Here is a 25,977-nt window from a genome sequence, read left to right on the forward strand (position 1 = left end):
CAGGAACATAATTGTGAACTATAGCTGGTGAAAAAAGTTGACATGATAATGTCTATGCTGGATCAGTCTGAAGGACCATCTGCTCAAGCAGGCTTTCTCCAGCGGTGGTTGAAAGATGTCTGAAGAAAAGCATAAGCACATAGGAGAGAGGTTTGCAGAAGTATTCCTAATATCTGGCCGTCTACAACCCAGCACCACCCAAGCCCAAAATAATGCTTTTGAGTACCTCCTGCAGGAGCTTGATCTATTTTGTTCAGTTAGATTTTGGATCCATCTGAACTTTTAGCACCTAAAACATCCTGTAGTTAAGGAATTGTGTACTTGAGTATATATTCTGTGGAAAAGGAGATATCCTTTTTCTTTCTGGTAGTTTCACTTGTGCCCTTGTGTTCTTGTACTAAAATAGCTTCTTGTACTTCCAGTACTTGTACAGGAAGAGACAGTAAATAGTCATTCCCTAATTGCCTTCTCAATTTTTCATCACAATTTTCTAGACCTCTATTCTAGCTTCCCTCACCTGTTTGTATTTCAAACTTCTAAAATCCTGTTCTGTTTTGTTTTTTATTTTTACATAGTTTAATTCCTGTGATCACCCTTGTTCTTTTGTACAGTTTCCATTTCAGCTCTGGCATTTTTGAGCAACTGGAAACAGAAGTGCATGAGGTATTTAAGGCTTAGTGGCATAGTGGTGGTTTCTGTTTTATTTTCTGTTCTTTCTGTAGTTATTTATGAATTGGATTTGGGATTTTTGGACTACTACTGAGTAGTGAATTAATACTGTCATAGAAATACTTATTTTAATGCTAAGATGTCATTTTTGTATACATCAGCTAATAGCCCATCATTGATCACAGGATCTAGCTTGACATTGAATTTAATCTTTTACTTGCTCTACTGGTTGCAAGATCTTTTTATACATATTTACTGACTCAAGTAATTGTTCAGCAGTTGTTGCCATCTTATGCTTTACTCTTGTCCTAGATCATATATGAACTGAATGGCACAAGCCCAAGCAGAGATCTCATCAGGATTTTCTAGAGTCTTCTCTTGACTGTGGAAACGTGTTTATTCCTGGCCACCATTTGGTATTTTCCAAGAAATTCTTTAGAATGATCATGAGTATCTTCCCTCATATCCATTGCCAGCTAAGGACTTTTTTAAAAGATCGTGGTGTGAGATCTTGACAAGTGCAAATCCAGAGACTACATCAATTGACTTTCCATTATCTGCTTGCTTATTGACTCCTTTAAAAAAAAGATCAATAATACATTTGCAAAATGTGACTTTTCTCTACAAAAGCTATGATTGGCTCTCTCCCAATACGTTGTATTTATCTTTGGGTTCATTACCTCTGTTCTGTACAAGTGCTTTTAGCCGTTTGGCCAGTACAAACATAAGCTGTCCTGTCCATACCTTGCTGGCTAAACTGTTGGCATCACATTAACCACCTTTTTAAGCCTCTGAACTTGAGGCAGTTTTAAGCGCAAACTTGCACAGTACCATCGGTAGGTTAGACGTTCCATTTTTTCAATTCCTTAAAACTCCTAAGTGCTATATGTCCTGCCATCTCTTTACTGCTTGTTTTATCTCTGTTTCCTGACCTCTCCCACTGGTACTTCATGTCAGGGCGCTTGTTTCAAATCCCTGTGAGGAGAAGTTCTGATATGGGAACTGATGGGATGAGTTTCCTTGAGTGAGTATGAACACAAAAACCCCATTTAATCTTGTTGCTGTAGTGTTATCTTCCACATTTGTTCATTCTGAAATTTGACCATTTGTTGGGTCCATGTAACTTCTGCACTGCTTTTGATATGCTTTAAAAAGGCTTTTAAAGTTTGATATCTTTTGGATGTTTTTCTATTAACTCTTTTTCCAGGCCAAACATATTATGCTTTTCTGTTTAATCACCATAGATTGTAATTTTTATTTTACTCAATTGAATAATATAAAGCTGTTACTATGCCTAAGAATATTCTTGTATTGCACTGTAGCTAGTCGTATCTGAGGCTTATGATTGAAGTAGATGGCAGATGACTGAATATTGTCAGAGCAGTTTCCGTTTGCCTTTTCTATATAAATTCATTTTACTGTTTAGTCATTACATGTCAATGGTAGTTACTCAGGCAACCCACCTTTTTATTTATAATAGAAGTACAACCTTTTCCATAAAAGAGAGAAAACAAAAGAACAACTGGTGACAAGCCATGTGGGAAATAAGTAGTTTCACCTGCAAAGATTGATTTCAGTATAAAATAGTATCTACCATTTGGATGTGAACAGCGTCTGGAGAGGGATCAGTTTCTGTATATCCTTGATCCCCACAGTCTTATGAAGCTGGATCTTTGATGGATAAAGGTGATACAAGAACTCACGAAGGAGGAACTGCTGTCTGCGCTGTACAGGAGAGAATTTGGGTAACCAAAGGAAGATATTGTAGTAATCTCCATAAAAACAGTGGTACACTGTAGCTTTTATCCTTGGTGGCTTGCCTTCCATCCGTCCTTCCTTCCGTCCTTGTCCTCTGTCTCCCATCCCTTCCACATTGTGTGTCCCCTCATTGCTCTTCTCCCAATTCAGTGCATTTGTTGTCGGTGAGAGCAATCTTCTTTCATTACGCTAATCAGCCTATGATGTTAAAGGTCTCCTTCAAAAGCCGTCTGCAACAATAAGAGTAACAGGCTCAAGCAGAGATTAAAAAGTATCTCATTTTTCTGTTTTATGATTTCTTAGTTTAGTTCTATTTAATTTTCAGCGTGCTCTCAATGCTTACTTTGTGCAGATTTTTCCAAGCTAGATACTGGAGATGCACTTCTCTGTTACTGAGAATGAAATTATGTCAAAATAGCTGTGCTGTATTTTCAGCTGAACTGTACACAAATGTGCAACATCAATATAAACATAAGTACTACTCATATGTTTGCAGGTGAAACAAAAGAAGTATTGAAACTTTAGATGGAGCTACAGTTAGATCTGTGAAAAGACTCCGCGTTGCTTAAAGTAGCCAAAAAAAAAAATCAGATAAGCATGGTTATTCTTAAGTTTCATCAAAGAAAAAACCAAATGTTGGTAAATGGTACAATTTCTTACTGCTGAAGGTTTCATTTTTCTCTCAGTGCAGCCAGCGTCTTTTCATGAGCAGGTCACAGTAGTTAAATCAGGCACGTACAGTAAGCAGATTTATGCTGTCTTCAGAATTGTACATGAAACACTCCTCGAGTGCTTCAGGCTAAAATCTGGTTTGCCACATTCTCTCACATGTTAAGCTTTTTTTATTTGGTATTAATGTTTCTTGGCATCTTGCAGCAAGGCCTGGATGGTGCTGCTACAGGGCAGTAATCACTTAAGAAAAAATAAAGGTTTTGCCTTTCCCAGAGCTGTGACCTTACTGTAAGTCTGGTTTCCTCACCATCTTACCATGTTTATTTATAAGGTAGTTGTAATTTTCTTTTGAATTAGAAGTACTGCAACACATGTATTTTTAACTGTTACATGGAGAAATTTTTTTTTATTTGCTCTTTTTCAGGTCTTGTGTATACTAATACCAACAGTAGTTGTGTTGCCCAACTAGTGGATGGGATTGAGTGGATTTTTTTGAAATACGTGGTTAGTACTTATAAGCTATGTTAAGAATATGGGTTCTGTCATTCAGATATCAAGATGAAACAAATTGTGGCATTGCACTACCCATGCTCTTTGTTTCTTTTTTTTCTTCCCCTGAAGCTTGTTGCATTTTGTTGTTTCATTTTGGCCCCTCGTTTCATCCTGCTGATGCTATTTGGGGAAAAATGATGGCAAAACCTGGTCAGAATCAGTAATGGTGGGGCGAAGAATCGGCGTGTTAAAACTCTTACCTGATGTGTAGAGCTAGGCTTTGCCAGGCTTATTGACAGATTCATCATTAGCACACCTAAATCGTCTTAAGTTAACTCAAGTTTGTGCTGCTTTGATAGTTTATTGGGTAATTACTTGCTCTCTTCCTTCTCAGCTTATCAACAAAATACAGTTAATTTAGTTAATTTGCAAAAGGAATGCTTTGTTGAAGGGTGAGATTTAGAAGCTGGCTTTTCACACTTCTTGAGATTAACTGGAGAGATCTTCCAAGGAGTCTTTCTTTTGTTTTGCTTGTACCCTGCACTCCCTCACACCCCCTGCTCCAGCTGAGCTATTAAAAGTAGATTTTTTGGAAGTAATGCACGCTAGTTTGGTTAGCAGTGGGTTTTGATGGAGCATAACTAGTATTTTCACAGGTCTGTTCCATAAGTGCTGTCTTGCCTAGCTCTTGAAACAAAATGTGGGAGGCTGGGGTGGGGTGACGGACCAAAGGTGGTGCTACAGCGCTGCCTGGGGAAGTCACTAGCAAAGCAATGCTTTCCTTTCCTCTGGTTTGGTCTTATGTTGCTTGGAGCCCTCCATTTCACCTTTCAGGGCTGTGAAAGGAAGGCTAGGGTTTTTCACAGAAGGTAGCAAGAGACTTCTTTTCCTTTCCTTTCCTTTTTTCTTTCCTCCTTTTTCCCTTCTGTTGTACTGGTAGCAGAAACTAAAACCTAGAAAGAAGAAAATTGTAAGCCGTAACGTCCATGTCTTGCCAAGGTTGATATTGAAGCTTCCAAATGCAATGTTGCTTTTTAGATGGCAAAACGATGACTTACAACTGATTTTGTATCATAGCAACATATCAATTAGGATCTTGCAGCTACCTCTTAATCGGAAGTAATCCAAACACAGATAGAAAGAGGTGGCATGTATTACAGATATTTACGCTTTTGTATGGCTTTCTTGTTCAATTGAGACATAAGGGCATAAATTTTTATAATCCTTGGCAGTAAGCTGTTTTGAAAAATTGCTAATCTTTTCCACCTCCTTTGCCAGTTGTCAAAACTATCATGATAATAACTTACTGTATTAAGGAAAGTGAATTTTACAGTTAAAATCCCAGGCTAAAAGTCAGGAGGTAAGTTTCCATTACTTCTGCTGTGGAATACTCACATGGATTTAGGGTAGGTTGCTAAATCTCTTAGCCTCTTTTTTTTATCTGTAGGTGAGAGAACAGCCAGTTTTTTTTATTCTCAGAAGAACATTTGGCTTGTGTCTCAGTGGGAGCATAGGAACAATACTGACATACAATTAGAATTGTTTCTGTCTTGAAAGCAATGCTGGTTTAAACACTGGATTACTGTTTTTACTGTCCTAATTGGCACCTTCACCTAAGGTAGCAATGCTGTGTTCACAAAATGTATGGCAAAATCGGTCTCTACCTTGCTGCATGTAATTTCACTAAAAAGTAAAAGCGTTTTAAAGTCTTGTCTTGTAATTGCTGCTCTGTAACACTACCTGAATGTAGATTTCTAATGTTTAAATATTAAAAATCTGAACCTCTTTTCCCTCACTTTCTGTAAAAATATGGAGCTAAACCGTCACTGTGGATTATCTGAGGGTATTTTACTAATTAGAATTGCATGAGAATTCAGGCTTTTGAGCTGTCATCTTGTCCCATCCCCTTCCCAAGCGCTGGAGGTTTCAGTGGCTTCAGATTTCACAGTTGTCTTAAATATCTGACTTATTCTGGCAAGAGATATCAGGGATAACATTCTGGGGTCAAATTTTGCAGTTCTGCATGTGTCTGGGCAGTTTTTCTGCTTCTACAAGCAGAATTTGGCTGTCTAAGCTTTCATGTCCTTCTCATGCAAATGAGCTTGTTTGACTCCAGTGGATCTGCTAGTTCGAACCAGGACTGAGTTGTGGCAAAGCATCTTTAGGCTGTGAGTTCCAATGTACTGGATTTGGGGTTTCTCTTACATGTGTTGGATACAAAGTTTGTGGGTATTGGAATTCTCACGGAACAGTTTGGGGGGAAAATGAGAATGTTCTGAATAAGCAATAATTGAAAGTATGAAAGCCGTTTGTGTGTTGCATAGAGGTAGTCACCTATAGCCCTCATTAATGTGACAGTATAACTAGAGCTCTGAACTTTGAAAATGGTGTTTAACTGCATTAAACATTAGCAATGCCGTTGCTAACATTACTATGTTAAAGTGTGTTTGTGTAGTGTAATCTGTGCTCTTCAGTTATTAAGGATGCCAGTACAGTTTTTGGGTGTAAACAAGAGTGCCATGCAATGCATCCTGTTCCTGAAGCTGGAGCAGTGGATATTTGTGTGGAAGAGCAACATGACACAAATGCTTGATTTTGTTTGTGCAAATGAGAAGGCCTTTGTGATGCAAAGCAGCATCCTGAAAAGGCAAATGTGCTTTTTTGGTTGTAAATATCCCAGCTAAATACTGCAGTAATTGCAAGCAGAGCTTGGCATTTTTTCTCTCTATTCTCTTCATCGTTATATTTTAACAAGTTCTCATGAGACTATTAAAATGTCTTAGTTTTTGGAACATGTGGCCTAGTGGGGATAACTCTGTCTACAGATGCAGTGGGTTGGCAGCTCCATTTTGCATGTCTTTTCATTTCCCTCCAGATCCTGTGACCCAGTGTAACCTTTGGTCTCCTTCTGAAGGCCCGGGTGAAGGAAGTATGAGCAGGTGACTGATGATCACTGTCAATACAGCCTGCAGACAATATGGGAATTACTTTAGCAGTCTCCCACTCCCTTGTGCTCCCCCCATCCTCTCTTAAATCAACAAATGCAAATAGCAGTCTCCTCATTTGCTGCTATCTCCAGGAGCCTGCCCAGGCAGCATGGGCTTTGTTGCAGTCCTGCCTATTGAAAAGAGCAGCTTCAGCCCTAGGCAGAAGGAAAAATACCAAATGGGACCTGACCCTCCCCTTAATGGTTAATGCTGCTAATATTTGGTCCTCTGGCGTATACAGGTAGGAAGATGGTGACATAAGTGTACTTGGTGTGTGTGGTTCAAGAGGGCAGCCTGTGATTGGAGCTGTTTGCATTGTTGCTCTTTGTCCAGTAAATGTCCTTCTGTAAGGGAGTAGGGATTGCCCAGTATCCCAACACTCATACCTGTGCTCCTAGAACCTGTTAACATTGCAATTAGCTGTGTATTTAACCTTAGCTGTGTCTTTACTGTGTGAGAGTAGAAATGCATTTGCTAGATTTCAGCGTAGGCAGAGGCACAAAGAATTTGTGAAAGAACATTTCTTTATGAGGTCATGATTGTTTCGTTAAATATATAGTTAGTTGTGTGGCAAAATAAATAAAAAAATAGCTGCATTTTACATTGGTGTAAGCATAATACAGGATGCAGTATGTAGAGCTGTATTGTACAGCATACAGTTGATAGTGTTTTGCTTTCCAGATGTACAGCTTAATGCAAGATGTCATTCAGCAATTCAGAGACATAAAAGTAATGCTATGCCAGCATTTGGTTAAAGTTCTGTTCATTTTATTTTAAGTTGTCATTGCACATGAAAATAAGTTTCAGCATACATAAATAAAAGGGAAGTGATCACTTTGCACATCCAGAAGGTGGTCCTTTTCAAATACCAAGGGATATCATGTCTGTATTTGATGTATTAGGATTGCAAGCAGCCATAATGAAGAGACTTGTTCTGAACTGCCATTTAGGAGTATTAGATTAGTAACTGAATCAGACAAATAGCAATGTATGTAAATGTTTCTGCAGCTTTAAAAATGTGTGTCAGTAGTACTTGTATTTTATAAGAAGTCAGTTTGCAGTGTGTATTTCATCTTACTGTGACATTTTCTATTGCAAATACTTAATAACAGTTAATTCCTGAATAAAAATTCAGAGCTAAAGTAACAGTTGTAAAGCTAGGTGCTGGACTGTTAAGGTAAATATCACTCATAGAGCTAGACATTAAAACTGTTACTCTACCTTTAAGTATGTTCGTCTCTCAAGATCTCATTTCAAATGTATCTTTGTGTTTTATTTCATGTTTTATATGCTTACCAGTAAGCCTCAACATCGTAGTATTTTAGGAGAAGAAATATTCCAAATTCACAAAGATCCAGGAAATTAAATAGTAGCAGCCCCTTACACTCCACTTTAAGTCTGTAGTAGCACTTTGATTCAGACACCGATGACTGGCATAGTCAAAGCCCATTTGAACCCTAACTTTTAATGCTTCTAAGCTGTGTCAGATTTAGTTCGTAGTATCTAAGGTTAGGGTGAATCACAAGAGTTTCATCAGTGAGATGTAAAAGGCTGTGGTAGGGGCAGTGCTATACTAGAAAGCCATCTAATTTTAGTGTAAAGCCTTCAAATTATTTCATATACGTTGCATGTGCCTTTCCCACACCGCTCACAAGGGTGGTTTGAAGTCACAAAATCTCCCATTTTCATCTTCTGCTTACCTTTTCCACAATTTATGCATCTGTCTACCTGCCAGCAATCACACCAACAAAACAGAATATTTATTGGAGTTTTGGACTTAGTAATTGCTTTTTGTTGGATACAGATGCTACTGTAGCATGGTGTGGTCCATCTTTTCATTGAAGGATGCAGGACATTGAAGATACATCCTTATCTTTAGGTTCTGTTTGGCATCCTTCTGGTGTTCTAAACTGTCCATTGCAAAACAGGTTGTTAAAATAAAATTATCATTATTACTTCAGGGAAGAGTGAATTGGTTGGAAAACATTGCTGACTAGAAAGTTCTGTTCAATGAAATCTGGTAACATCTTGCAGCTTCACACCACGTTATAAAACAGTCAGATCATATACATACTGGATCAATTTTGTTTTGGGATGGGATATTCAACAGAGAAGCACTTCAGTGTTAAGAATGCATAAAAAAAATACTTTGTGTTTGACTTTTGGAAGTCCTTCTTCCAAATAAAATGTTATATCTGGATGGCTCCAGGTAGAAAAATCTAGGTATAGTTATATGTGAACTTAACTTTCTAAACTGGCATCTCGGACAAATGCTCATCAATGATACTTTGCCTATCATTGGTTTCTCCTTTTCAGTGGGGGGATTTTCTTTGCTACTTAAAATTGGTTTGTAGCTCCCTAGATGTAGTTGACATGTCTTGTAATTGTGAAAACTGCTCTTAGAGGAGAACAGATGTATTATGGGCTGTATAATTTGTGAAGTATTTTGAAGGCCTTCTTGATGAATGGCACTTTAGAAATATCTTATTGTAATTAAATTATGGGAAGCATTTATAAGGTGAGTGGATTCTTTTTTTAATTTTCATTTGAATGTTTTTCTCTTAGGAAAGCCCCTCTTAAAAATCGATTATGAAGAGTTCTCTTTGGCTTTAATGAAGTTACATAGTTTCATGCCAACCACTTAAGTTCAAAATATCCAGTATATTTATTTTACCATGTAAATTGTGCACTACTTTTTTTTTTTTTTTTTAAGCCTTTGTTAGAAAAGTTGCTTTCCATCGTTCATTTTGAGGTTTTCCCCCCCTTCCCTTTTGTTTTTGTTTTTCTTCAGTTTCCATTACAAAGAGCAGTGCAAAAATCCAATCTTCCCCTTCCAAAGTGACCCGGCGTTCAATGCAGTCTCCACAGAAATCTGCTCCAGTACCAGCGCAACGGGGCAGGAAACCAGGTCGGGGCAAACCCCCTGGACAGTCTGCAGTTCCCAAGAAGGGCAGGTCTCCTAAAAACATTCCCCTGACAAAAAGCACCTCTCATACTGAAAATCTTAAAACAAGGAAAAAAAGTTTAAAACCTGGAAAAAAGGTTAGTTCTTATCTACTACTTTATTTTATGTTGCAAAATTTCGTAGTGAGATTTTTTTTTAAATTATTATTTAATTTTCTGTCTTCAGCCTTCAGGGCTTTACTGTTTTCAGCAACTGATTACAAGAAAAAGTCTAGAATAAATATTCTGGAATATTTCAGTATAAACTTCTGTGGATTATTTTATTCCAGAACAAGATTACTGATTTATTTATGGGTGAGTTGTTGATGTTGAAGAATACTATTCTGGGACAGCTATTTCCAGTGAAATTGCATAAGCCAGGGAAGCCTTTAGGCTTTTTAGTCTGGGTTATTTTGTTACTGAACCATATGTATAGTTTGCGGTTTTGGTGTTGTTTTTTTTTTCTTTTTTTTTTTCTGTTTCATGTTTAGAAACAAAGGCTTAGGAACAGTGAGGGCTTTGTTGCAGAGTTTAGGCATTTTAAGCATACGTCTGGATTTGCCGAACGAAATCTGTTAGATACACCCTAATCCTTGAGGTACTGGCATGATGCAGGAAGCTTCTTTCCAGGCAATACATTTCTGCAGGTGTGGGCCTAATTCTGTCCTGGTCTGAAAGCCATGATGCCTTTCTGCTTTTTCTCCCTGCCAAGCTGAGTCAGACCTGGAGTATTGGCAGCTGCCTCTAGCTTCAGCTCCTCTGGAGCTGTTAGATCAGGTATGAATTGGCACTGCTGTAAACCCCCCTCTTCCCACTCCCTCATGATGCCACCACTGGTGGGTAAACAATCCCAGAGCAAGCTAGTTCGAGGAGCTGAACTGCCAGACAGCTAACCCAGCATCCATCCCTCTTACTTCTTTCTGTGTCTGCTCCACCCCAAAAAAGCACAAGTGCTGTGGCTGCTGCAGAGAAGGATAGGATCACAGCAGGGCAGATTTAAGGCAATTTGAATTGCTGTGGAAGTAAAATCTATTTTCTGAGGCTGGCTCACCCACTGCAGGCTGTCAGGAGTAGCAATCCTGCAGTGTCTTTCCCCAGACAAGTTGTCTGTCCCTGTGCTCCTCATCCTTTGCATTAGCACCAATGGGAGAGTAGGAGGCACTGTTTTCTCTGGGGTTTGTTGTTTTTTTTTTTCCTTCACCCTCAAGTTTCAAAAAGTTGAAGTTTGGGGGGGTTTCTCCTCCAGTCTGGATCACTGGGCTATGGGATCTATTGCTAGTGGTATGAGGGAAGGGGTGAAGTCATGGCACAGGGGGACTTCTCCCTTCAGTGATAGTGCTGATCAGTGTAAAGTGCTAGGGAAATAACATTGTTGGAGTATACCCAGAAGGCTCTAGCACAAAACTGGAAGCAGGCACTTTGTTGAAATGTTGACCACAAAGTAAGAAATTATTCTGGGAACCAGAAATTGAAAGGCAAGCACTGTCTCCTCTGCTGCCTGCCCCTTCCAGTTGGGCATCCAGACTGGTAGGCTACTGATACAAGTGGTCTCCAGCTTTATTTCTTGCTTGGTGTATAGAAGTGCACAGAGACACAGATTAAGGGGATAAAGGTGCTCCCATCCAGACACAGCTTGTGGATGGGGTATTCTCTGTAAGTCTTTGGGGGTCTTTAAAGGAGAGCACCGAACACAGGACTTTCATATCTTCAGGATGTACTCAGGTATGGCAGGATGCACACTTTCATGTAAGAGTTTTGTCCTCCGTGTTTGATGAAAAAGAAATTGAGAGGCTTTGCATATCCTTTGAAAGAATAGTTAGAGGTATGTCACCCTTAGAGGAGGCTTCTGGGCTTTAAACACTGGGTGTCTGAAAGTGTCTGCTTGGAGCACTGCATTTGGCACCTGATCTGTGTGAGGTGCTTGTGGGGATTTGATTTGGTAATGGGGGTTACTGCTGACACTCCATGTCTTGAGGCAGTGAATCTGAAGTACCTCTACTCAATCCTGATTTCTCCTGTGGGACCAGGCAACTCAAAGTTAGGTTTTGCAGAATCTATGTTTGATAAATCTAACTTGGGAGTTTTACTACATTAAGTTTTGCATTAAAAACTCGAAAAAAACAAGCTCCTTTTGAGAATCCACGGGAGGTTGTTATTGCTTTGGTACATGGTTAAATTGCTAAGATCTTATTGCAAGGTCTTCATTGGACTGTTACACCTGTTACCATGAGGGTAAAAAGAAGAAATGGGGCTTTGTGGGAGTTCTGCACACACAGGGTATATCTGACATGGAGTGCCATAGAGCCTATATACCTCACAATACATATGCAAATATAATGCAAGTGGTATGCGCCTAGAGATTTGAAAGTGCCTTTTTTTTTTTCCTCTCTCTTTTCCAATACTGATCCAGAAAAACCCTCCAGATTTCAGGCTAAGTAATTGTGCTTCAAGTGTGAGCTGGCTTTGTGGTAGTTCAAAACCTGTGTATTTAGGGAGATTGGTCAATGCCTGATACTCTGTAGAGCTGTTTGACTTTCCTTGCCCATTTATGTTTGTTACGTTGCATTGTTTATCATTGTGCAGGTATTAACTTCTGTTATACAGTGGGAATGTTGAGCCGTTGTCATTTTTCTCCTTTATTTTTCTAGTTTTCTAAGTTTTCTAAGCTTCTCTGTAAGCATGAGATGCATGTTGGGTTTTGTTTTCTGTTTGTCTCCCCCAGTTTGCACTGTATGTTTTACTGTGTCATAATGGAGAAGAAATCTCTTTGTATCTCTTTCATTATTTTTAAAGTATACTTTGCATAACAATGCAAATACATCCTTCCAGAATTTCTTGAAGAGGTGCCTTGTCTAAGTGTGGATCATAGCCCTAAATTCGACCCCACAAGAAGAGAATTTTAAGCATCAGGGTAAAGCCTGTGAAGTTGGCCATGTGGTGCCAGACTGTGAGCATTGCTTTATGTGGGCAAACAGAGCTGGCATGCCCTCCCAGCTGGCAGGGGCCAGCCAGGACACCCTGACCAAGCAAATGTGCTGAGTCCTGCTGGGAACATGGGCTGCCTTGTGAAACAACATGGCTTTGGGATCGCAATTTGCTGCTCTTCAGTTTGGGGTTGCAAAATGAGAACCTCAGCTGAGCATAACACGATGTATCTCTAAAATAGGTGCTCCTTCTTGCTTCTGAAGGAGAAGGTAGAAGATGGCTGGGTAGCCTCACCACACTGATGTGTGAGTGTGGGTGTGGAGGGTGCCTTACAGTTTAGTGTTTGTCTTTTTGTTTTTGTATTTCCATTTCTCCCATTTCCTCTTTCCCTTCAACTTGACCACCCATATTTTTGTAGTGCAGTGACAGGCAACTGTGCCCACCCCAAAAAAAAAAAAAAGTCCCTGCTCTAGAGGGGCCTTCAGGAATGTCAGACTTCCGATCAAAAGCTGAGTCTTCCCAAGTGCATTTTTGCTCTCTGTATTAAGGATGGAGACCTTTCTGTCACCCAACGTTAAGATACATAGGCAATTCCTGACAAGTAATACATCACAGCTTGGTTCGGTGTCTGACCTGAGCCACCTCGTCTCATTCGCAGTAGCCTTGGCAGTCTGCTCCTTAGGTTCATGGTGATTCCATGCAGTGCCATATTGTCAAGTAGTTTCTCCAGCCACGCCTATTTTCTCTGAACTGGAAAGGGGCACAGAAATTTTCTTAGAAGTGCCTTGTATTTCAGAAGAAAGTTAATTTATTCTTCATAGGTGTTGTCAAGAAGTTAAGCACTGCTTAACTGTTAAGAAGTTGTATGTTTTGTTTGCTTTCAACATGTTTTTTAATATATTATTTGGAAAATATGCTGCTTCTAAAAGTGTGAAGGATGAATACTGCTAAGTGGAAGAGGGCTTAGCTTCCCTTAGCAACTTGACTGAATTTTCACTTCACTATAAATCAATTTTTGCAGTATATCCTTACCATATGAGTAGCCAAGTCACTGCTGCCTTCAGCAGTGCCAAGACCTTGGGTAATCTCTTATATTCCTAATTTTTTTTGATAGGTAAGAAAATGAGAATGTAATCTGTTCTCATGCAAGAATAAATGGTGAAGGGAGAGGTGATGAACTTTTCTTCAATTCATTATTTCTTTTATTTCCATATATTTTCATAGCATGTCAAAGCACATTAGAAATGCCTTCCTTGTTCATGTCTCTTTTCTAAAACCCAGTCCAAACCAAATTGCAAGAAAACTCTCCCTTTCTCAGGCGGAAGGTAAAGCACACTGACCAATTTCTAAATCTGTGCTGAGAACTCTGGTTGTCTGTTGTATAATAAGCTGCAAGTAAGTCTGACCTGGGAAAGGAAAAGGTTTTGGCAAGCCATGTAACTGGATTGTAACTACTCGTTTATTTGATATTTTGTGTAAAGCACCAATTCCTGAAAGTGATTACTTGAGAATTTCAGCCTCTTTGAAACGAGCTGAGGGAATATCTGGGTACACTGTAAAGTTGACACCTAAATGTGACTCAAATTTTATATGGGAATAAATACACAGCCCAACTAATTGATTTGAGTTGTGATAAACCCAGATGATTGGGAAGGTATGGACAGGAAAATAATCTAAAACACCTCTTCTGTGCTTCCTAGGATTTAGAAACATTGTGAATTGATATATAAAGCTCATTCTTTTCCTACTCTTTAGATAGAGGTGGGTTCTTTTTTTAAGTCCTTTTTCTTCCACTGCTTTACTTAAGTAGCTGTAAATGCAAACTGACAGTTTCTGGTCTTCCTTTCCTGGACAATATCTTCTCTGCTGTGTGTATTAATTTTGTAATAAGAAACCCCACATATTCAGTAAGATGGTAACTGATAGCAAAAAAGGATTTGCAGACTCCCTAAACAACATTAAACATTTTGACTTCTCTTTTTTCTTTTTTTTTTTTTTTTTTCCTCTAAACAGAAAAAAGTCTTACTGGAACAACTGACTCCTGCATCTCCTTCTCCTCATTCTTCTCCTGAGGGGGACAGTGGCACTACACAGATACTTAAAAGTGGAATTGGTTTGACTGGTGCAACTGCAGCAGTTATATCCACAGGTAAAAGGAAAAGAAAAAAAATAATTACATTTTTAGTGTGAAATGGCTTCCATTTCAAGCAAACTAGCAGTGTCATTTTATGGAAAATGTGCTGCAAACTTATTACTGTAAGTCATTATCCAGCTACCTTATTTTTTAAATATACTTGCAGGTGCTAGTGTTACTTTGCAGAACTAGTATTTTGATGCCTGCGTTATAGCAGGAAGTGCTGGAGCACAGGGGCTTTTGATAGATCTGCTAGACCTGGCAGTTGTTCCTGCCTGAAGAAGGAAATTGTACAGCTCTTTCATGTCTGTCCCACTCCTTAATGTATGAAATGGGAATAGATGTAGCTAAAACCCCATATGATAGTCTGATATCGTGCAGGCTGTACTATAATATAACAAAATGGAGATTTTATCTCTGTATAGCCTTACATTAAAAGAAACAACTCGGACTGTTTAAATGAAGTGAAGGCAATCAGAGGAAATACATTCCTCCTTCCTCTTATGTTTGCTTGGTTTTGATATATAATGAAATGTGTCTTGGAAGGGTTTGGCGAAAGAAAAGTAAGCTAGTACATGAACTAACTCATTGAAGAACTTGTAACCCTGTAGTGAAGCAAGTTGTTTGTTGTCAACTGAAATCTCAGAACTTTCTAAAAACTCCATAAATTATGATAATTTTGTTTGGGGTGTTTTTTACATTTAAAACCTGTATTAACAATAGAAGTTGTCAGGCTCTTCTCACACCCAACTTCAGTCATGGATGACAGGAAAATATGTATGTTTCCTAGGAAAATAAACCTGTAAAGAGGCAGTTGTCGCTGAGGCCAGGCTGAAGATGCCATGAAAACTGTTTTTGCTGATTTGTATCTTTATTTGTACAAGTAGGTTCTTTCAGCTTGCAGACATCAGAGAGTAAGCAGATATGCATGAAGACATAAGATCATTAAAAACCTTACAGAAATATTTCATTTTTAACGACAGAGTTTTAACTAAGCCCAAATAATACCATAGTTCAGAAATTATGGCAGTCTTTTGTATAACAGAATGCTTAGATTGTCTGCTTAATTACCACAGGGACACATTTTTTCATGAAGCTGTGATAATGTCTTGGGTGCATTCCTGGTCCTGTGACAGCCAAGGCCAAAAAGGAAAAAATCTTCACTTAGGGCTTTTTCCCATGCTTTTTCTGCCTTGCCATTCCTTTTGAAAGACAGTTTTGCATAGTCTCTATAAAAAGTAATTTCAAAAGTTCTATTTGATTGTTTTGTGCTAAGCTTTAAACCACCTTACAGTTTTTTTAGAGAAATATGTTAATTTTATTTAGCAGAGAAGGCCAAGTTGCAGTGTGGAAATCATACATGAGTGATTTGGGGCTTCTGAAAGTACAGACCTTCAGTAGCCATTACACATGCACAAGTTAGCGTTATATGTGTGCTTCAGAACTGAGCATCAGTGGTAGGTGTATACCATAGGGTTGACTTTGTTGCAGCTTCTCAAACAGGAGCAGAATTAGGGCAGTAACTTGGTAAGGCCAGCTTTTAAGAACCATGGCATCGTAGTTTAGAGTACCTGCCAGAAATTTCGCCTTTATTAGAACTAGTGTATGAACAGAGATTAGTCAAATTAAAAGGTAAGCACAGATTATGACAGCTTTGTTACATTAGTGAGATGTAGAAGGGCTTTAGAGACCAGAAAGAAGTGGGTTTAGGACTCAGGCATGAGAACAGAAGACAGAGCACTTTTTGCATGCTCTGAAAGTATATATGTGTGTTCAGCTTCTTGAGTTGATCAGTAAATCTTTTCCTCAAAATTTAAAAACTATGAAGACAGTTTGCAGTTCTAGCTTGGAAACATGTCTTTTTTTCCCTGGCAGTAAACATGGCTTCTTCTTTTTCAGTGTGTGTTTATGTCAACAAGCATGGAAATTCTGGGCCTCACCTGGATAAGAAGAAGGTTCAGCAGCTTCCAGATCACTTTGGACCAGGTCCTGTCAATGTGGTACTTCAGCAGGCTGTACAGGCTTGTGTGGATTGTGCCTATCAATCCAAAACAGTCTTTGGATTTCTGAGATCTGGCCATCATGGAGGGGAAATGATAACTGGTATGTGAAGATGATTTGTTTTTTCTGTTTCTTCACTTGGTTGCAAATTTGAGGTAGGGCAGAACTGAAGTAGCTGCAATGAGTTTGTATCACTTCTCTAACTATTTAAGCACAGTCAAGAACATATACTTGTGAACTCCTTTTCTAAGGGAGTATTGGCGGATGTGATTTGTCTCACTCGGAGTCCAGGATGATTTGAACAATTCTTTAAATTAGAATTTGGCAATAGCAGCATTAGATTACATATACGCAGTACAGTTAGATTCTTAAGTGGAGCTCATGTGCCTCGTTTAGTAGCTGTAGCCAAACATTTGTCAAGTAAACTTAGTACAAGTGAAATAATCAGCTTTAAGTCAAGTCATTCACATAATCCTATCCATACGTAGTGCTTGTATTCTTGATGCCTTAACCAAGTGAGTGAAAAGTTTCCAACTAATCTGTTCAGCTTCCAGGCAAGTGATTCCACATGTTAAAGTAGCTGCTTCTTCCCTTCCCTTGTTTCCCAGAATTGTAGCAGTATCTTAGGTCAGTGTTCATCCACCAATGTCCCCTATTATGGAATGGGTTTATTTCTATTACATATTAATGGCAGGTTTATAGATAAATTATCTGTATCTTAAACCGAGTAACTGCTGCTTGACATTTCTCTTCCTCCTAGGCTGGGAAGTATCCATATAGCAGTTAGCACATCAATTCATAATTCTATCACTGGCGATAAAAAGACTTTCTGTTACTCTAATCTCCTTACTTTAACACCAGATGTGAAAGATGATTAGTGGAATACAGGTTCAATTAAATCCTCATAAAGATATTGCTAACAATATTTAAAGAGCAGCACCCCAACCTGCGTATAGCAGAACTACAGTAAGCCTTGCTTATGCATCCCCGTGAGTTTGTTCACAAAATGGATGCTACTTCTCTGCTGCGTAGTAAAGGTTTAATGGCATTGTGTATTTGTGGGTTTGGAACTCATTGCTTTATTTTTACAAGATATGTGAAAACTTATTACATTATTAATATCTTGCTGTACCTAATTCAGACAAGTCAATTTTCTAGAACAAAATGCAGAGATGTATATCACCAGTATTCTGTTTGTGATTGTTTATCATGGAGTAAATCGTAGGCCAGTGGCATATCTGTGACTGAGTAGTTGAAAATAATTATTTCACAGAGGAGAGAGAAATTTCAGAGCCCTTATGTATTGTGATTTGTTTACATTCAAAAATTCTGTACAAAAAGAAATTACTGTTCTGCACCTGGCTTCACCCCAAGGCCTGGATTCGGAGCAGCCAGCTCTGTAGCCCTGGGTTTGAGGGACTTGGCAATGTGGATTGCTCCTGAAGCAGGGTCCTGGTCCAGGTGATAGTGAGCCACAAGATGCCAGTGGGTTTCCAGTGTTCTTGAGCTCTTGCCTTCTCATCAGTTTGTCAAACAGGTCGCTGAGAAGTGGGTGAGCAAACACTCCCTGTCATGTTATCAGAAATTTGTGAACTATTTTGAGAAGCACAAAAATGTGACTTAGGTTAATGTAGCACATTACAACCAGCTGTGCACATGAACAGTAAGGAAGAAGAGGAAAGCTACAGTAGAATAAAACGAGAAATTACAGAATGAAGTTGTGAGAGCGTTTTCCTGTAGAGTTTTTGTTTGAAACTGGCTTTGGAGTGTGGTTTGTTATTCAGGTGATGGTTGTTTGTTTTTAGACTGGCAGGAAAAAAAGGTTGCAGCAGAGAATGAGCAATCTAAATCTTTTGTGGACTGATACTTTCATGACAAGTATTATACCTGCTTTAGGAGGAAACTGTATGCTAATGAGGTTGTGGATAAAATAATCTTGCTTGAATACATGTGAATAAATAGTGGTTCTTTTGGTTCAGCTGCCAAAGAAAATAATTGTTTTGAATAGAATAGATTTTAGGATTTTTCCACCTTTTAGTACTCAAACAAAAGCACAAACCATTTTATTTTTGCTTGATGCATAATGGTTCAATTCAGGCAAATATAATTGAAAGGAAATTAAAGGCTTGATTAGCAAGCCAGTAATGGTGGTGGTGGTGTCAGCCCTTTTTCTCCTTGTAGTGCAGAGACTATGGTGTTCAGTGGGATGAAATAGACTCAGATAAATCTTCTCAAGCAGAGAATTAAAATCAGACTCTTGGGTGAGTTTCTTTACTGTCAGACAAATGCATTTCTCTGATAGTTTAGTTCTCAGCCTTTGTCCTGGCTTGAAGTTGGTATCTAAAACATGCTTATACAATGAACGGCAGGTGAAGAAATGAGAGTGACTCTTCACCCCAGGGACTGGGATTGCATGTGCAAGCTCCAGCCTCTGTTTATTTGTCATTAAAGGTTGAGGTTATTGCACCTCAGAAGTAATCCTTTTTATTTTTCCCCCTAGCATTTATCTGGGAAGTAAGAGGCTTATGTTGTCCCCAAGCAGAGCAGACAGTTGAGCCTATGGATCTGGGTCCTACACCCTTGGAGTTCGTATGGTTGTCCTCAGGTGTTCAGAGTACAAGGGAGCTGTGTTTGCACTGAATTTTTATTTGTGGATTTTTCCCATGGTATGTCTTGCTGGGGCAGTCACATTGCCTCAGCTGTTTCTTGCTTTATCCTCCTGACAGCTCTAGGATAATATTGTTCTTTTCAATGCTTCTTTTCAAAATGAGAAATTAAGGCATGGAGAATAAGTGATTTCCCCAAGGTCATATAAGAAGATCCATAAGGCTATTATAAAGCATTTTAAATGTTTGCTGTAGCTGACTACTACCTTGCAGTAAATTTGTCAGGAGATCGGGCCATGCTAGGTCTCACAGCCCATTTGCTCTCCAGAGCTGGTTGAGTTCCAAGCAAAAATTTGCCTTCAGAGACCCCTTCCCCTAACAGGAGGTAGAAGACCTTGTGTCTGAGCCACATGTGGGACTGTGAATCATTAGCATTTCATTTGAACGCTGAAGCCTGGAAAAACTGAATGGGCCATGGAAACACATTGGTCTGGGATTTGTCTCTGTAGTACTGACTCTTAAACCTTAAGCACTTGCACTGGATGTCATGAAGGAGATGAGAAAAGTTGTTGATGCCAGCTGGTTAGCTTGCGTTAACTCTAATCAGAAGCTTCCTTACATCAACAGTGTAAGTAACTGACACTTCTGATTTCCTAAGGAAGCCTAAAATATGCTAAACTTGGGTGTTTTCTTTGGTTTTGTGTATATTATCTATCTCTTTTGTAACACAATATGGAAATGTTCCTTAATTCAGATCTGTGAATAAAGGCTTTCTTGACACTTCTGGGTTTTGGTTTTTGTTTTTAAATGCATCTGCTACCAACAAAATGTGATCCTTTAAAGCTCTACTTATCATTTGGAAACATGTTAACAACAGAAAGCTGCATGACAGGCTGAAAATCAAGAAGACAAATTGATGCATAAACCTGGTGTTTATGTCACTTCTTTCTAGCCCTAGGATTACCTTACAAGTTTGTTCCTGCTTTGTTGTAATGTCTTTCTAATCAGAAGTAACTAAAAGTTTCAGCTAATGTAATGGTAATTATTCATCTGTTAGTATTGAGCAGTATTGAGTCTTTTCAAAATCTTACTAGTTTTCACAAAAAAGGAAAGTACCATCAACTGCAACACTCTGGGGGGCAAGGAGGGAGGTCAGCAAGTAAAAGACATAGGCACATGTCCAGGCTTTTTTGTGATCACTCAGTTTAAAAGACACCAGATCCATTTGTGGCTGTTGTGGTATCTCTGCCATCTAGCTCCTGTTGAAAAAAAAGGGAGCTTGACCACTGTAGTGCTGACAGCAGGATAGATTTCTCTAGTGATAAAATAGCAAATGGCAAAACAGGTTCTGTAGTCAGAATTTCAATGGTGACGGATGCCAGCATATTACCAAAACTGTTCTCAGTTCAGTTAGAAACTGAGAAAAAAAAATCTTAGTTGTTTCCTTCCTTTTTTTTTTAAAAAAAAAAAATGTTGTAATTTTTTTCTGGCAAGTACTGTAAAGGGTCTTTTCTGTGTAATCTCCTGCAAATAGGTGGCAGAGAGCTTGCTGGTTTATAAGTGAACAACAGAAATTATGCATAAGGTTTTGGTGATGAGGGAATAGTTGCAAGTTTTGTTATGCTGGTGTGAATCCAAAATTATTTCATTAAAATAAGTGCCCATAGAGCAAATTTAAACTAGCATGTATCCAATGCAAGGTAAAATCAGTCCTTTGGATGTAAATTTGTTAAACTACCAGAATGATTGTTTAATCTTCTCATGTGTAGTTTAAATCAAATCTGGACGTCTTCTCCTTTTAAGTTAATGATGGTGTTTTACTACATGATGCTTAGGAGGTGTTTGACATCATCTTCTTATTCACAGCTTCCTTTGATGGGGAAAAGCATGCCATCAATCTTCCTTCTGTAAACAGTGCATCGTTTGTCCTGCGCTTCTTGGAGAAACTCTGCCACAGCCTGCAGTGTGATAATCTCTTCAGTAGCCAACCTTTCAGCCCTTACAGGGGATGTGCACATAGTCCTACAGAATATGATAGGAACAAACCAGGTACTGTTAAACAGCTGTTATTTTCAAGTGCTGACGTTTTTGAGAAGTGTGATGACTTTCTGAAATGTAACTTTTAAATCTGTCTTTCTGTGACATGAATTGATTGAAATGAATATGCTTAAGTTCTTAGTGAATTGGTTCCAGTGTGGTAGTGCTTTGACAGGATGGAATAGCTCATACCACATGTGCAGAAATCATTTTGTTCAGGAAACTCCTCCTTGTAGCCAAGCCAGGAAACGTATGTATTGTACCACTGTGATACCACCAAAAGGACAAGCTCAAAACTTCACATTTCTTTTGTTAAATTAATGTTTGGATCATAAAATAAACTTACAAAAAGATAGTTAATGCCTTATGAGAAGGGGCTTGCCCTGAGAGCCCTTCCTGCACCGGTAAAAGGTCCTTCCTTCCCGCTTTATTCACCTTACTCAGTGACGGCTCCAAAAATTTTGCATCCTGCTATGTACCATCCAGTCTTCTAGTAGAAAAGGTGGGGGTTGCGGGTGGCTGCTTGTGATGTTTTGTTTGAGGCCAATATGTTTGTCTGCTGCGGTGGGAGTGTAGAGCGAGGGAGAAATGAAATGACTTGCACAGGATCTTTAATCGGGTTGTTTGCAGGGCCTGGTATTGCAAGTCCCAGCCCAAGGGTTACCAGGAGCCATAACTGAGAAAACCTTGATGTTGGGGTAGATTCAGAAGATTCATACTGGGTGTGAACCTTCCTCACAGCTGTCTGATAGCTAAGTCTGTCTTCTGGGTGCTGCTTTCGAAAATAAAATAGTCCTCCTGCCCCTTTTCCAATGGAGAAATTATGTTTATAATTACGTCTGTCATATAAAAATCTTTAGTTTTAACTCTTTTCAGAAAAGTAGACAGGATCAGGGTAATTTGGGTGATGACAGTATAAACTAAGCTGTACTTCTGTACTTCAGCTTTGAAAGTTTGTGTCAAAATGACTGAGTCTGTGTGACACAAGAAAATGAACTGTAACCTAGTGAATGGCTGATGTATGTCTTTGCTTTTGTCCCTGGACTTTCCCCATGAACAGCTTTATGCTAGAATAATAGGCGGTGACTTTCCTCTTCACAGCAAAAGAAGAAATACCTGAAAACAGGAGTGCTAAACGATACTCTCAGGACTCTCCACCATATACTGCTCCTCTTTCCCCTAAGCTTCCCAGAAATGATGCTCATCCATCTGAAGGTAATTACATTATGTCGGGATTATATATGAGGATTATTTATGGCTTCAGTATTTCCAGTCAAAAAGGACCGAGTACAACATATGTGTCTGGTTTGTCTCTAGCCTTTGACAGGTCAGGGTGAAAGTATGTTAATTATTGATCACTGGCACAGATTTTGCACTTAGGAAGGATCTACTGCAAGTTCCAGCAGTCCTTCTCCTAAACCTGCTAGCCTTTTTTGTGAAGAGGCTCAGGCAAATAGGTGACAGATGAAGCCTCCTGCTTCATATATGGCTATTTAGCGGAAAACCAACTGCCCTGAAATGGATTAGGAGACAAATTGGAAGCAACTCTTAATAACTGTAGGCTGGGGGCATTAAGTAAGGGTGTAGCTTCATGATACAGTGCGGCTGAGTTTATGGCTAGCTGCCAGTGGAAGCTGTGCTGCTCCTGCTTTCCTTGCCTCCTGGTTCCTGCAGTGGGTCCCTGGCTGGGTGGTGAGCTGAACCAGTGAGCAAAAGCACAGAAAACATTTTAGTGAAGTGCAGAGTCATTTGCAGTTTACTTCTCTGGACTGATGCACCATGGACTTGGATGAGCGCAGGGAAGAGCTGAATAAAATGCAGCTGTGGCCTGGGTAGCACTGTAGCCTCCCTGTGGCAGCTGACTGTTAGATTGATTTAGGTCACTGATGAATAGCACCTTTTCCTGCACTGCAGCTCAGCTGCAGTAACTGAGCATGTGTCTAGTCTTAGGCTGCCACAGATGTGAAGTAAAGCATCTAGGTTTAAACCTCAGTGAGAGAGACTTAGGAAAACATGTTGGTTTTTTTACCCTGCATTTGCTACTTAACTGGTTAAGCCACAGTAACTTCTTGATGTTGACTTGTTGATGTTGACTTGTCCTGTCTGATACATACTTTCTCTTGCTGCAAAACATTTGCACAGCATTTTCAAAGGCTTTTTTGAAATACGATGAGGATTAGTTATTTTTTCCTTCATATTAATTTTTTTTTCTTCTTTTTGGAGATCCTGGGGTCATTTTGTGTCTATTAGCATCATCGGGGCAGAATTATCTCTTCTATGCAGATTAAAAAGTCATAGGACTACAGTTAAGGCCAAAAGGGTATAAAGTTAAAAAGCTCACAACAATAGCTTGTTTTAAATGCTACATCTTATTATGTTATATATGTGCAGCACATTCATGTCTTTGTAATAACAGCTGCAGGAAATACAGTTCTGCATTGATTATTGATTTCTATGTCTTTCCAAAAGAAGTACTGGCTTCATTCCCCTGATATATTGTACACCTAAGTCAGATATTTCTGGTAGGAAACTTAATAAGTGTGGAGCACTTGATTATACTCAAATTGAGTAGTTTCAGTTGGAGCAAAACAAATGTTTGAGTAGATCTGCATTATCTTGTAAGAAATCTTCCTCAAAGTAAACGTGTGCACATACTGCTTTTTAATCCTTGTTTGCCAATGTAACCCTTTTACAGATGAAGTCAGTGTAGTCTTTGAAATACATCTTAAGATCAATAGTTCATTATAAAGTTACTTGGATTAAAAAAATAATAACAGTTTTTTCATAGTTTCAGAGCTTTGAATTTGTGCATTTCAGGAGGCAAAGTGTTCTGTAGAGTTATGTGTTTCACATTAGGGCAAGGTCCTCTGAAAATCTGGAGACAATTTTATAAGTCAGTCATGGGCTGGTTAGCAAGAAGGATCTGCCCCAAAAAAGTTCTGGTTCCATCGAGACACGGTTGTCTTGAAGTAGTTGTTTTGAAATATCATTTAAAGGCAAAATGGAATAATTGTGGGAAAGGGTCTTTTAAACAGCTCATTTTCCTTCTGATCTGCTCATGGATGTGTTTTGCAGGTTTTGCTGTCTTTCCTGCTCGCTAACAATTTTTTCCTAAAGTTATGAAAGATAAAGGAGGAGCGAATAGGGGCTAACTCATCTCCCTCCCCCTGAAAACAGTGTTCTTACTGCTGCAGCTGATTACATCATTCCTGTTTATGTATGAGGCAGAACAACTGGCTTCTAATTCCCAGAAGAGCTTCAAGAAAGCAAAACATCTGATTCCTGCTAAGGCCTTCAGTGTTTAAACAGTCTGTTGTCGTCCTTAGACTTGAAACATAAGGCCTTTTATTGGCCTTTTATTAATCTACACAGATATCAGGTACTCTGTTGTGGAACCTCCTGTCTCTTTCCATACCACTGTTACCCACAACTGCTCAAAATGTCAAGGCAGGAGTGTGTCATTCATTGCTGCATGGATTGCAAAGCTCCATTTGCTAGATGCCAATTTTGAATCAGCTGTTGACCACTTTTTCAACCAGATTGCAGCTGCTTTTTGTTTATAGAGAGGTTAGATGAATAGAAAGGAAAGTGGATTGGGCACCATAGTTGCTTAATGGAAACACCTTCTCTAAAAGATGAAATATGCCAGCTTTTCCACCTTCTGTATGTGAATTCAGAATTTACAGTAAGATAAATTCAAATGCTGGTACCTGGGGGAAAAACAGCAGAGTTCATCTTTCCCAGCCCTATTTACTATTGTTTTCTTTAGGATATATATCCTCAGACAGAAATGTGGGATATAATTGGAATAAATAAAACTAAATTCCTTTGTAATATAGTCAATTAAAAAAAATATTTTTGTCCTCAGATACCTTGACAAGGATTATGTAAACATTTTTTAAAAAACAACAACCTGTATTTGGGACCTCTGTTTACTATAAAAACTACAAAATTTTTTTTGTAATACAATACATGGAGTTGTCCAGTATATGCTTAAATACTCTAGTTGAAATTTTCTGCTGGGGACTGTTGGCTCCATTATTTCATCCTACCTTTTAAGTCTTTCGAAAACTGAAGCTACAGGTTCAGTCAGTTAACCCTTAGGCTCCTTCGTATAGCTTTGCTGTAAGTATTTAAAGATACCACCTGTGCCTTTTGGTCTTGGACTGAGATTTCTGTTGGTGATTTTGTTCTCTACAGCTATAATTTTCCCTTGGCTGGCTACCCTTTAATTTTATAGTATGTATTGTTGACTACATCTCTTAAAGTCTCTCTAAATTATATAGAGTGCTGGCTTTTGTTTTTCATTTTGGTAAGTTGCTGCAGCTACTTCAAGCTGACAAATGTAAAGAAGTTAATTTTCTTGTTTTCTTTGAAAACCTCAGTAGCTGCTTCTTTGCTTTTGTGATTAAAATGTAACAGACTAAGTGTGGCCATGGTTGTTTTCAGGGTTGCGTATATGAAAGAGAAGGACTTGTGTCCATAAAAGCTTCTTTATTTCATGACTGTCAAGTTTAGTAAAAGATGTTACCTTGTGTTGCAGAACTTGCCTTACCAAATTCACTAGAGTAGCAAGCTGGCGCTCTGAGTGCTTTTGTTCCCTTTGAGAATTACGCTGTCTGAAGACCAAAATATGCTTAACAGTTCTTCACCACATTCCACTTGAGAAGCTAACTGGGTTTTTTAGGAAAATGCTCTTCCTTTAGTTTTAATTGGGTATTCACCCAAGAAATTCTTGAAAGTTGTCATATAA

The 25,977-nt window shown here is 38.8% G+C and overlaps 1 protein-coding gene across 5 annotated transcripts in view; it reads left to right on the forward strand.

Annotated features, from left to right (window-relative positions):
- Positions 1-25,977, forward strand: part of SCML2 (Scm polycomb group protein like 2) — a 71,360-nt gene that overhangs the window by 38,673 nt on the left and 6,710 nt on the right. For all 5 annotated transcript variants that reach the window (XM_037377262.1, XM_037377259.1, XM_037377260.1 and 2 more), the window contains 5 exons: positions 9,370-9,620; positions 14,460-14,595; positions 16,480-16,683; positions 21,054-21,236; positions 22,326-22,439. In XM_037377262.1, coding sequence (XP_037233159.1) covers positions 9,370-9,620; positions 14,460-14,595; positions 16,480-16,683; positions 21,054-21,236; positions 22,326-22,439 — 888 coding nt within the window. The remainder of the gene's footprint in view (positions 1-9,369; positions 9,621-14,459; positions 14,596-16,479; positions 16,684-21,053; positions 21,237-22,325; positions 22,440-25,977) is intronic.

This window comes from Falco rusticolus, chromosome 2 (assembly GCF_015220075.1).
Source record: "Falco rusticolus isolate bFalRus1 chromosome 2, bFalRus1.pri, whole genome shotgun sequence".
In the NCBI taxonomy this organism is placed as follows: domain Eukaryota; kingdom Metazoa; phylum Chordata; class Aves; order Falconiformes; family Falconidae; genus Falco; species Falco rusticolus.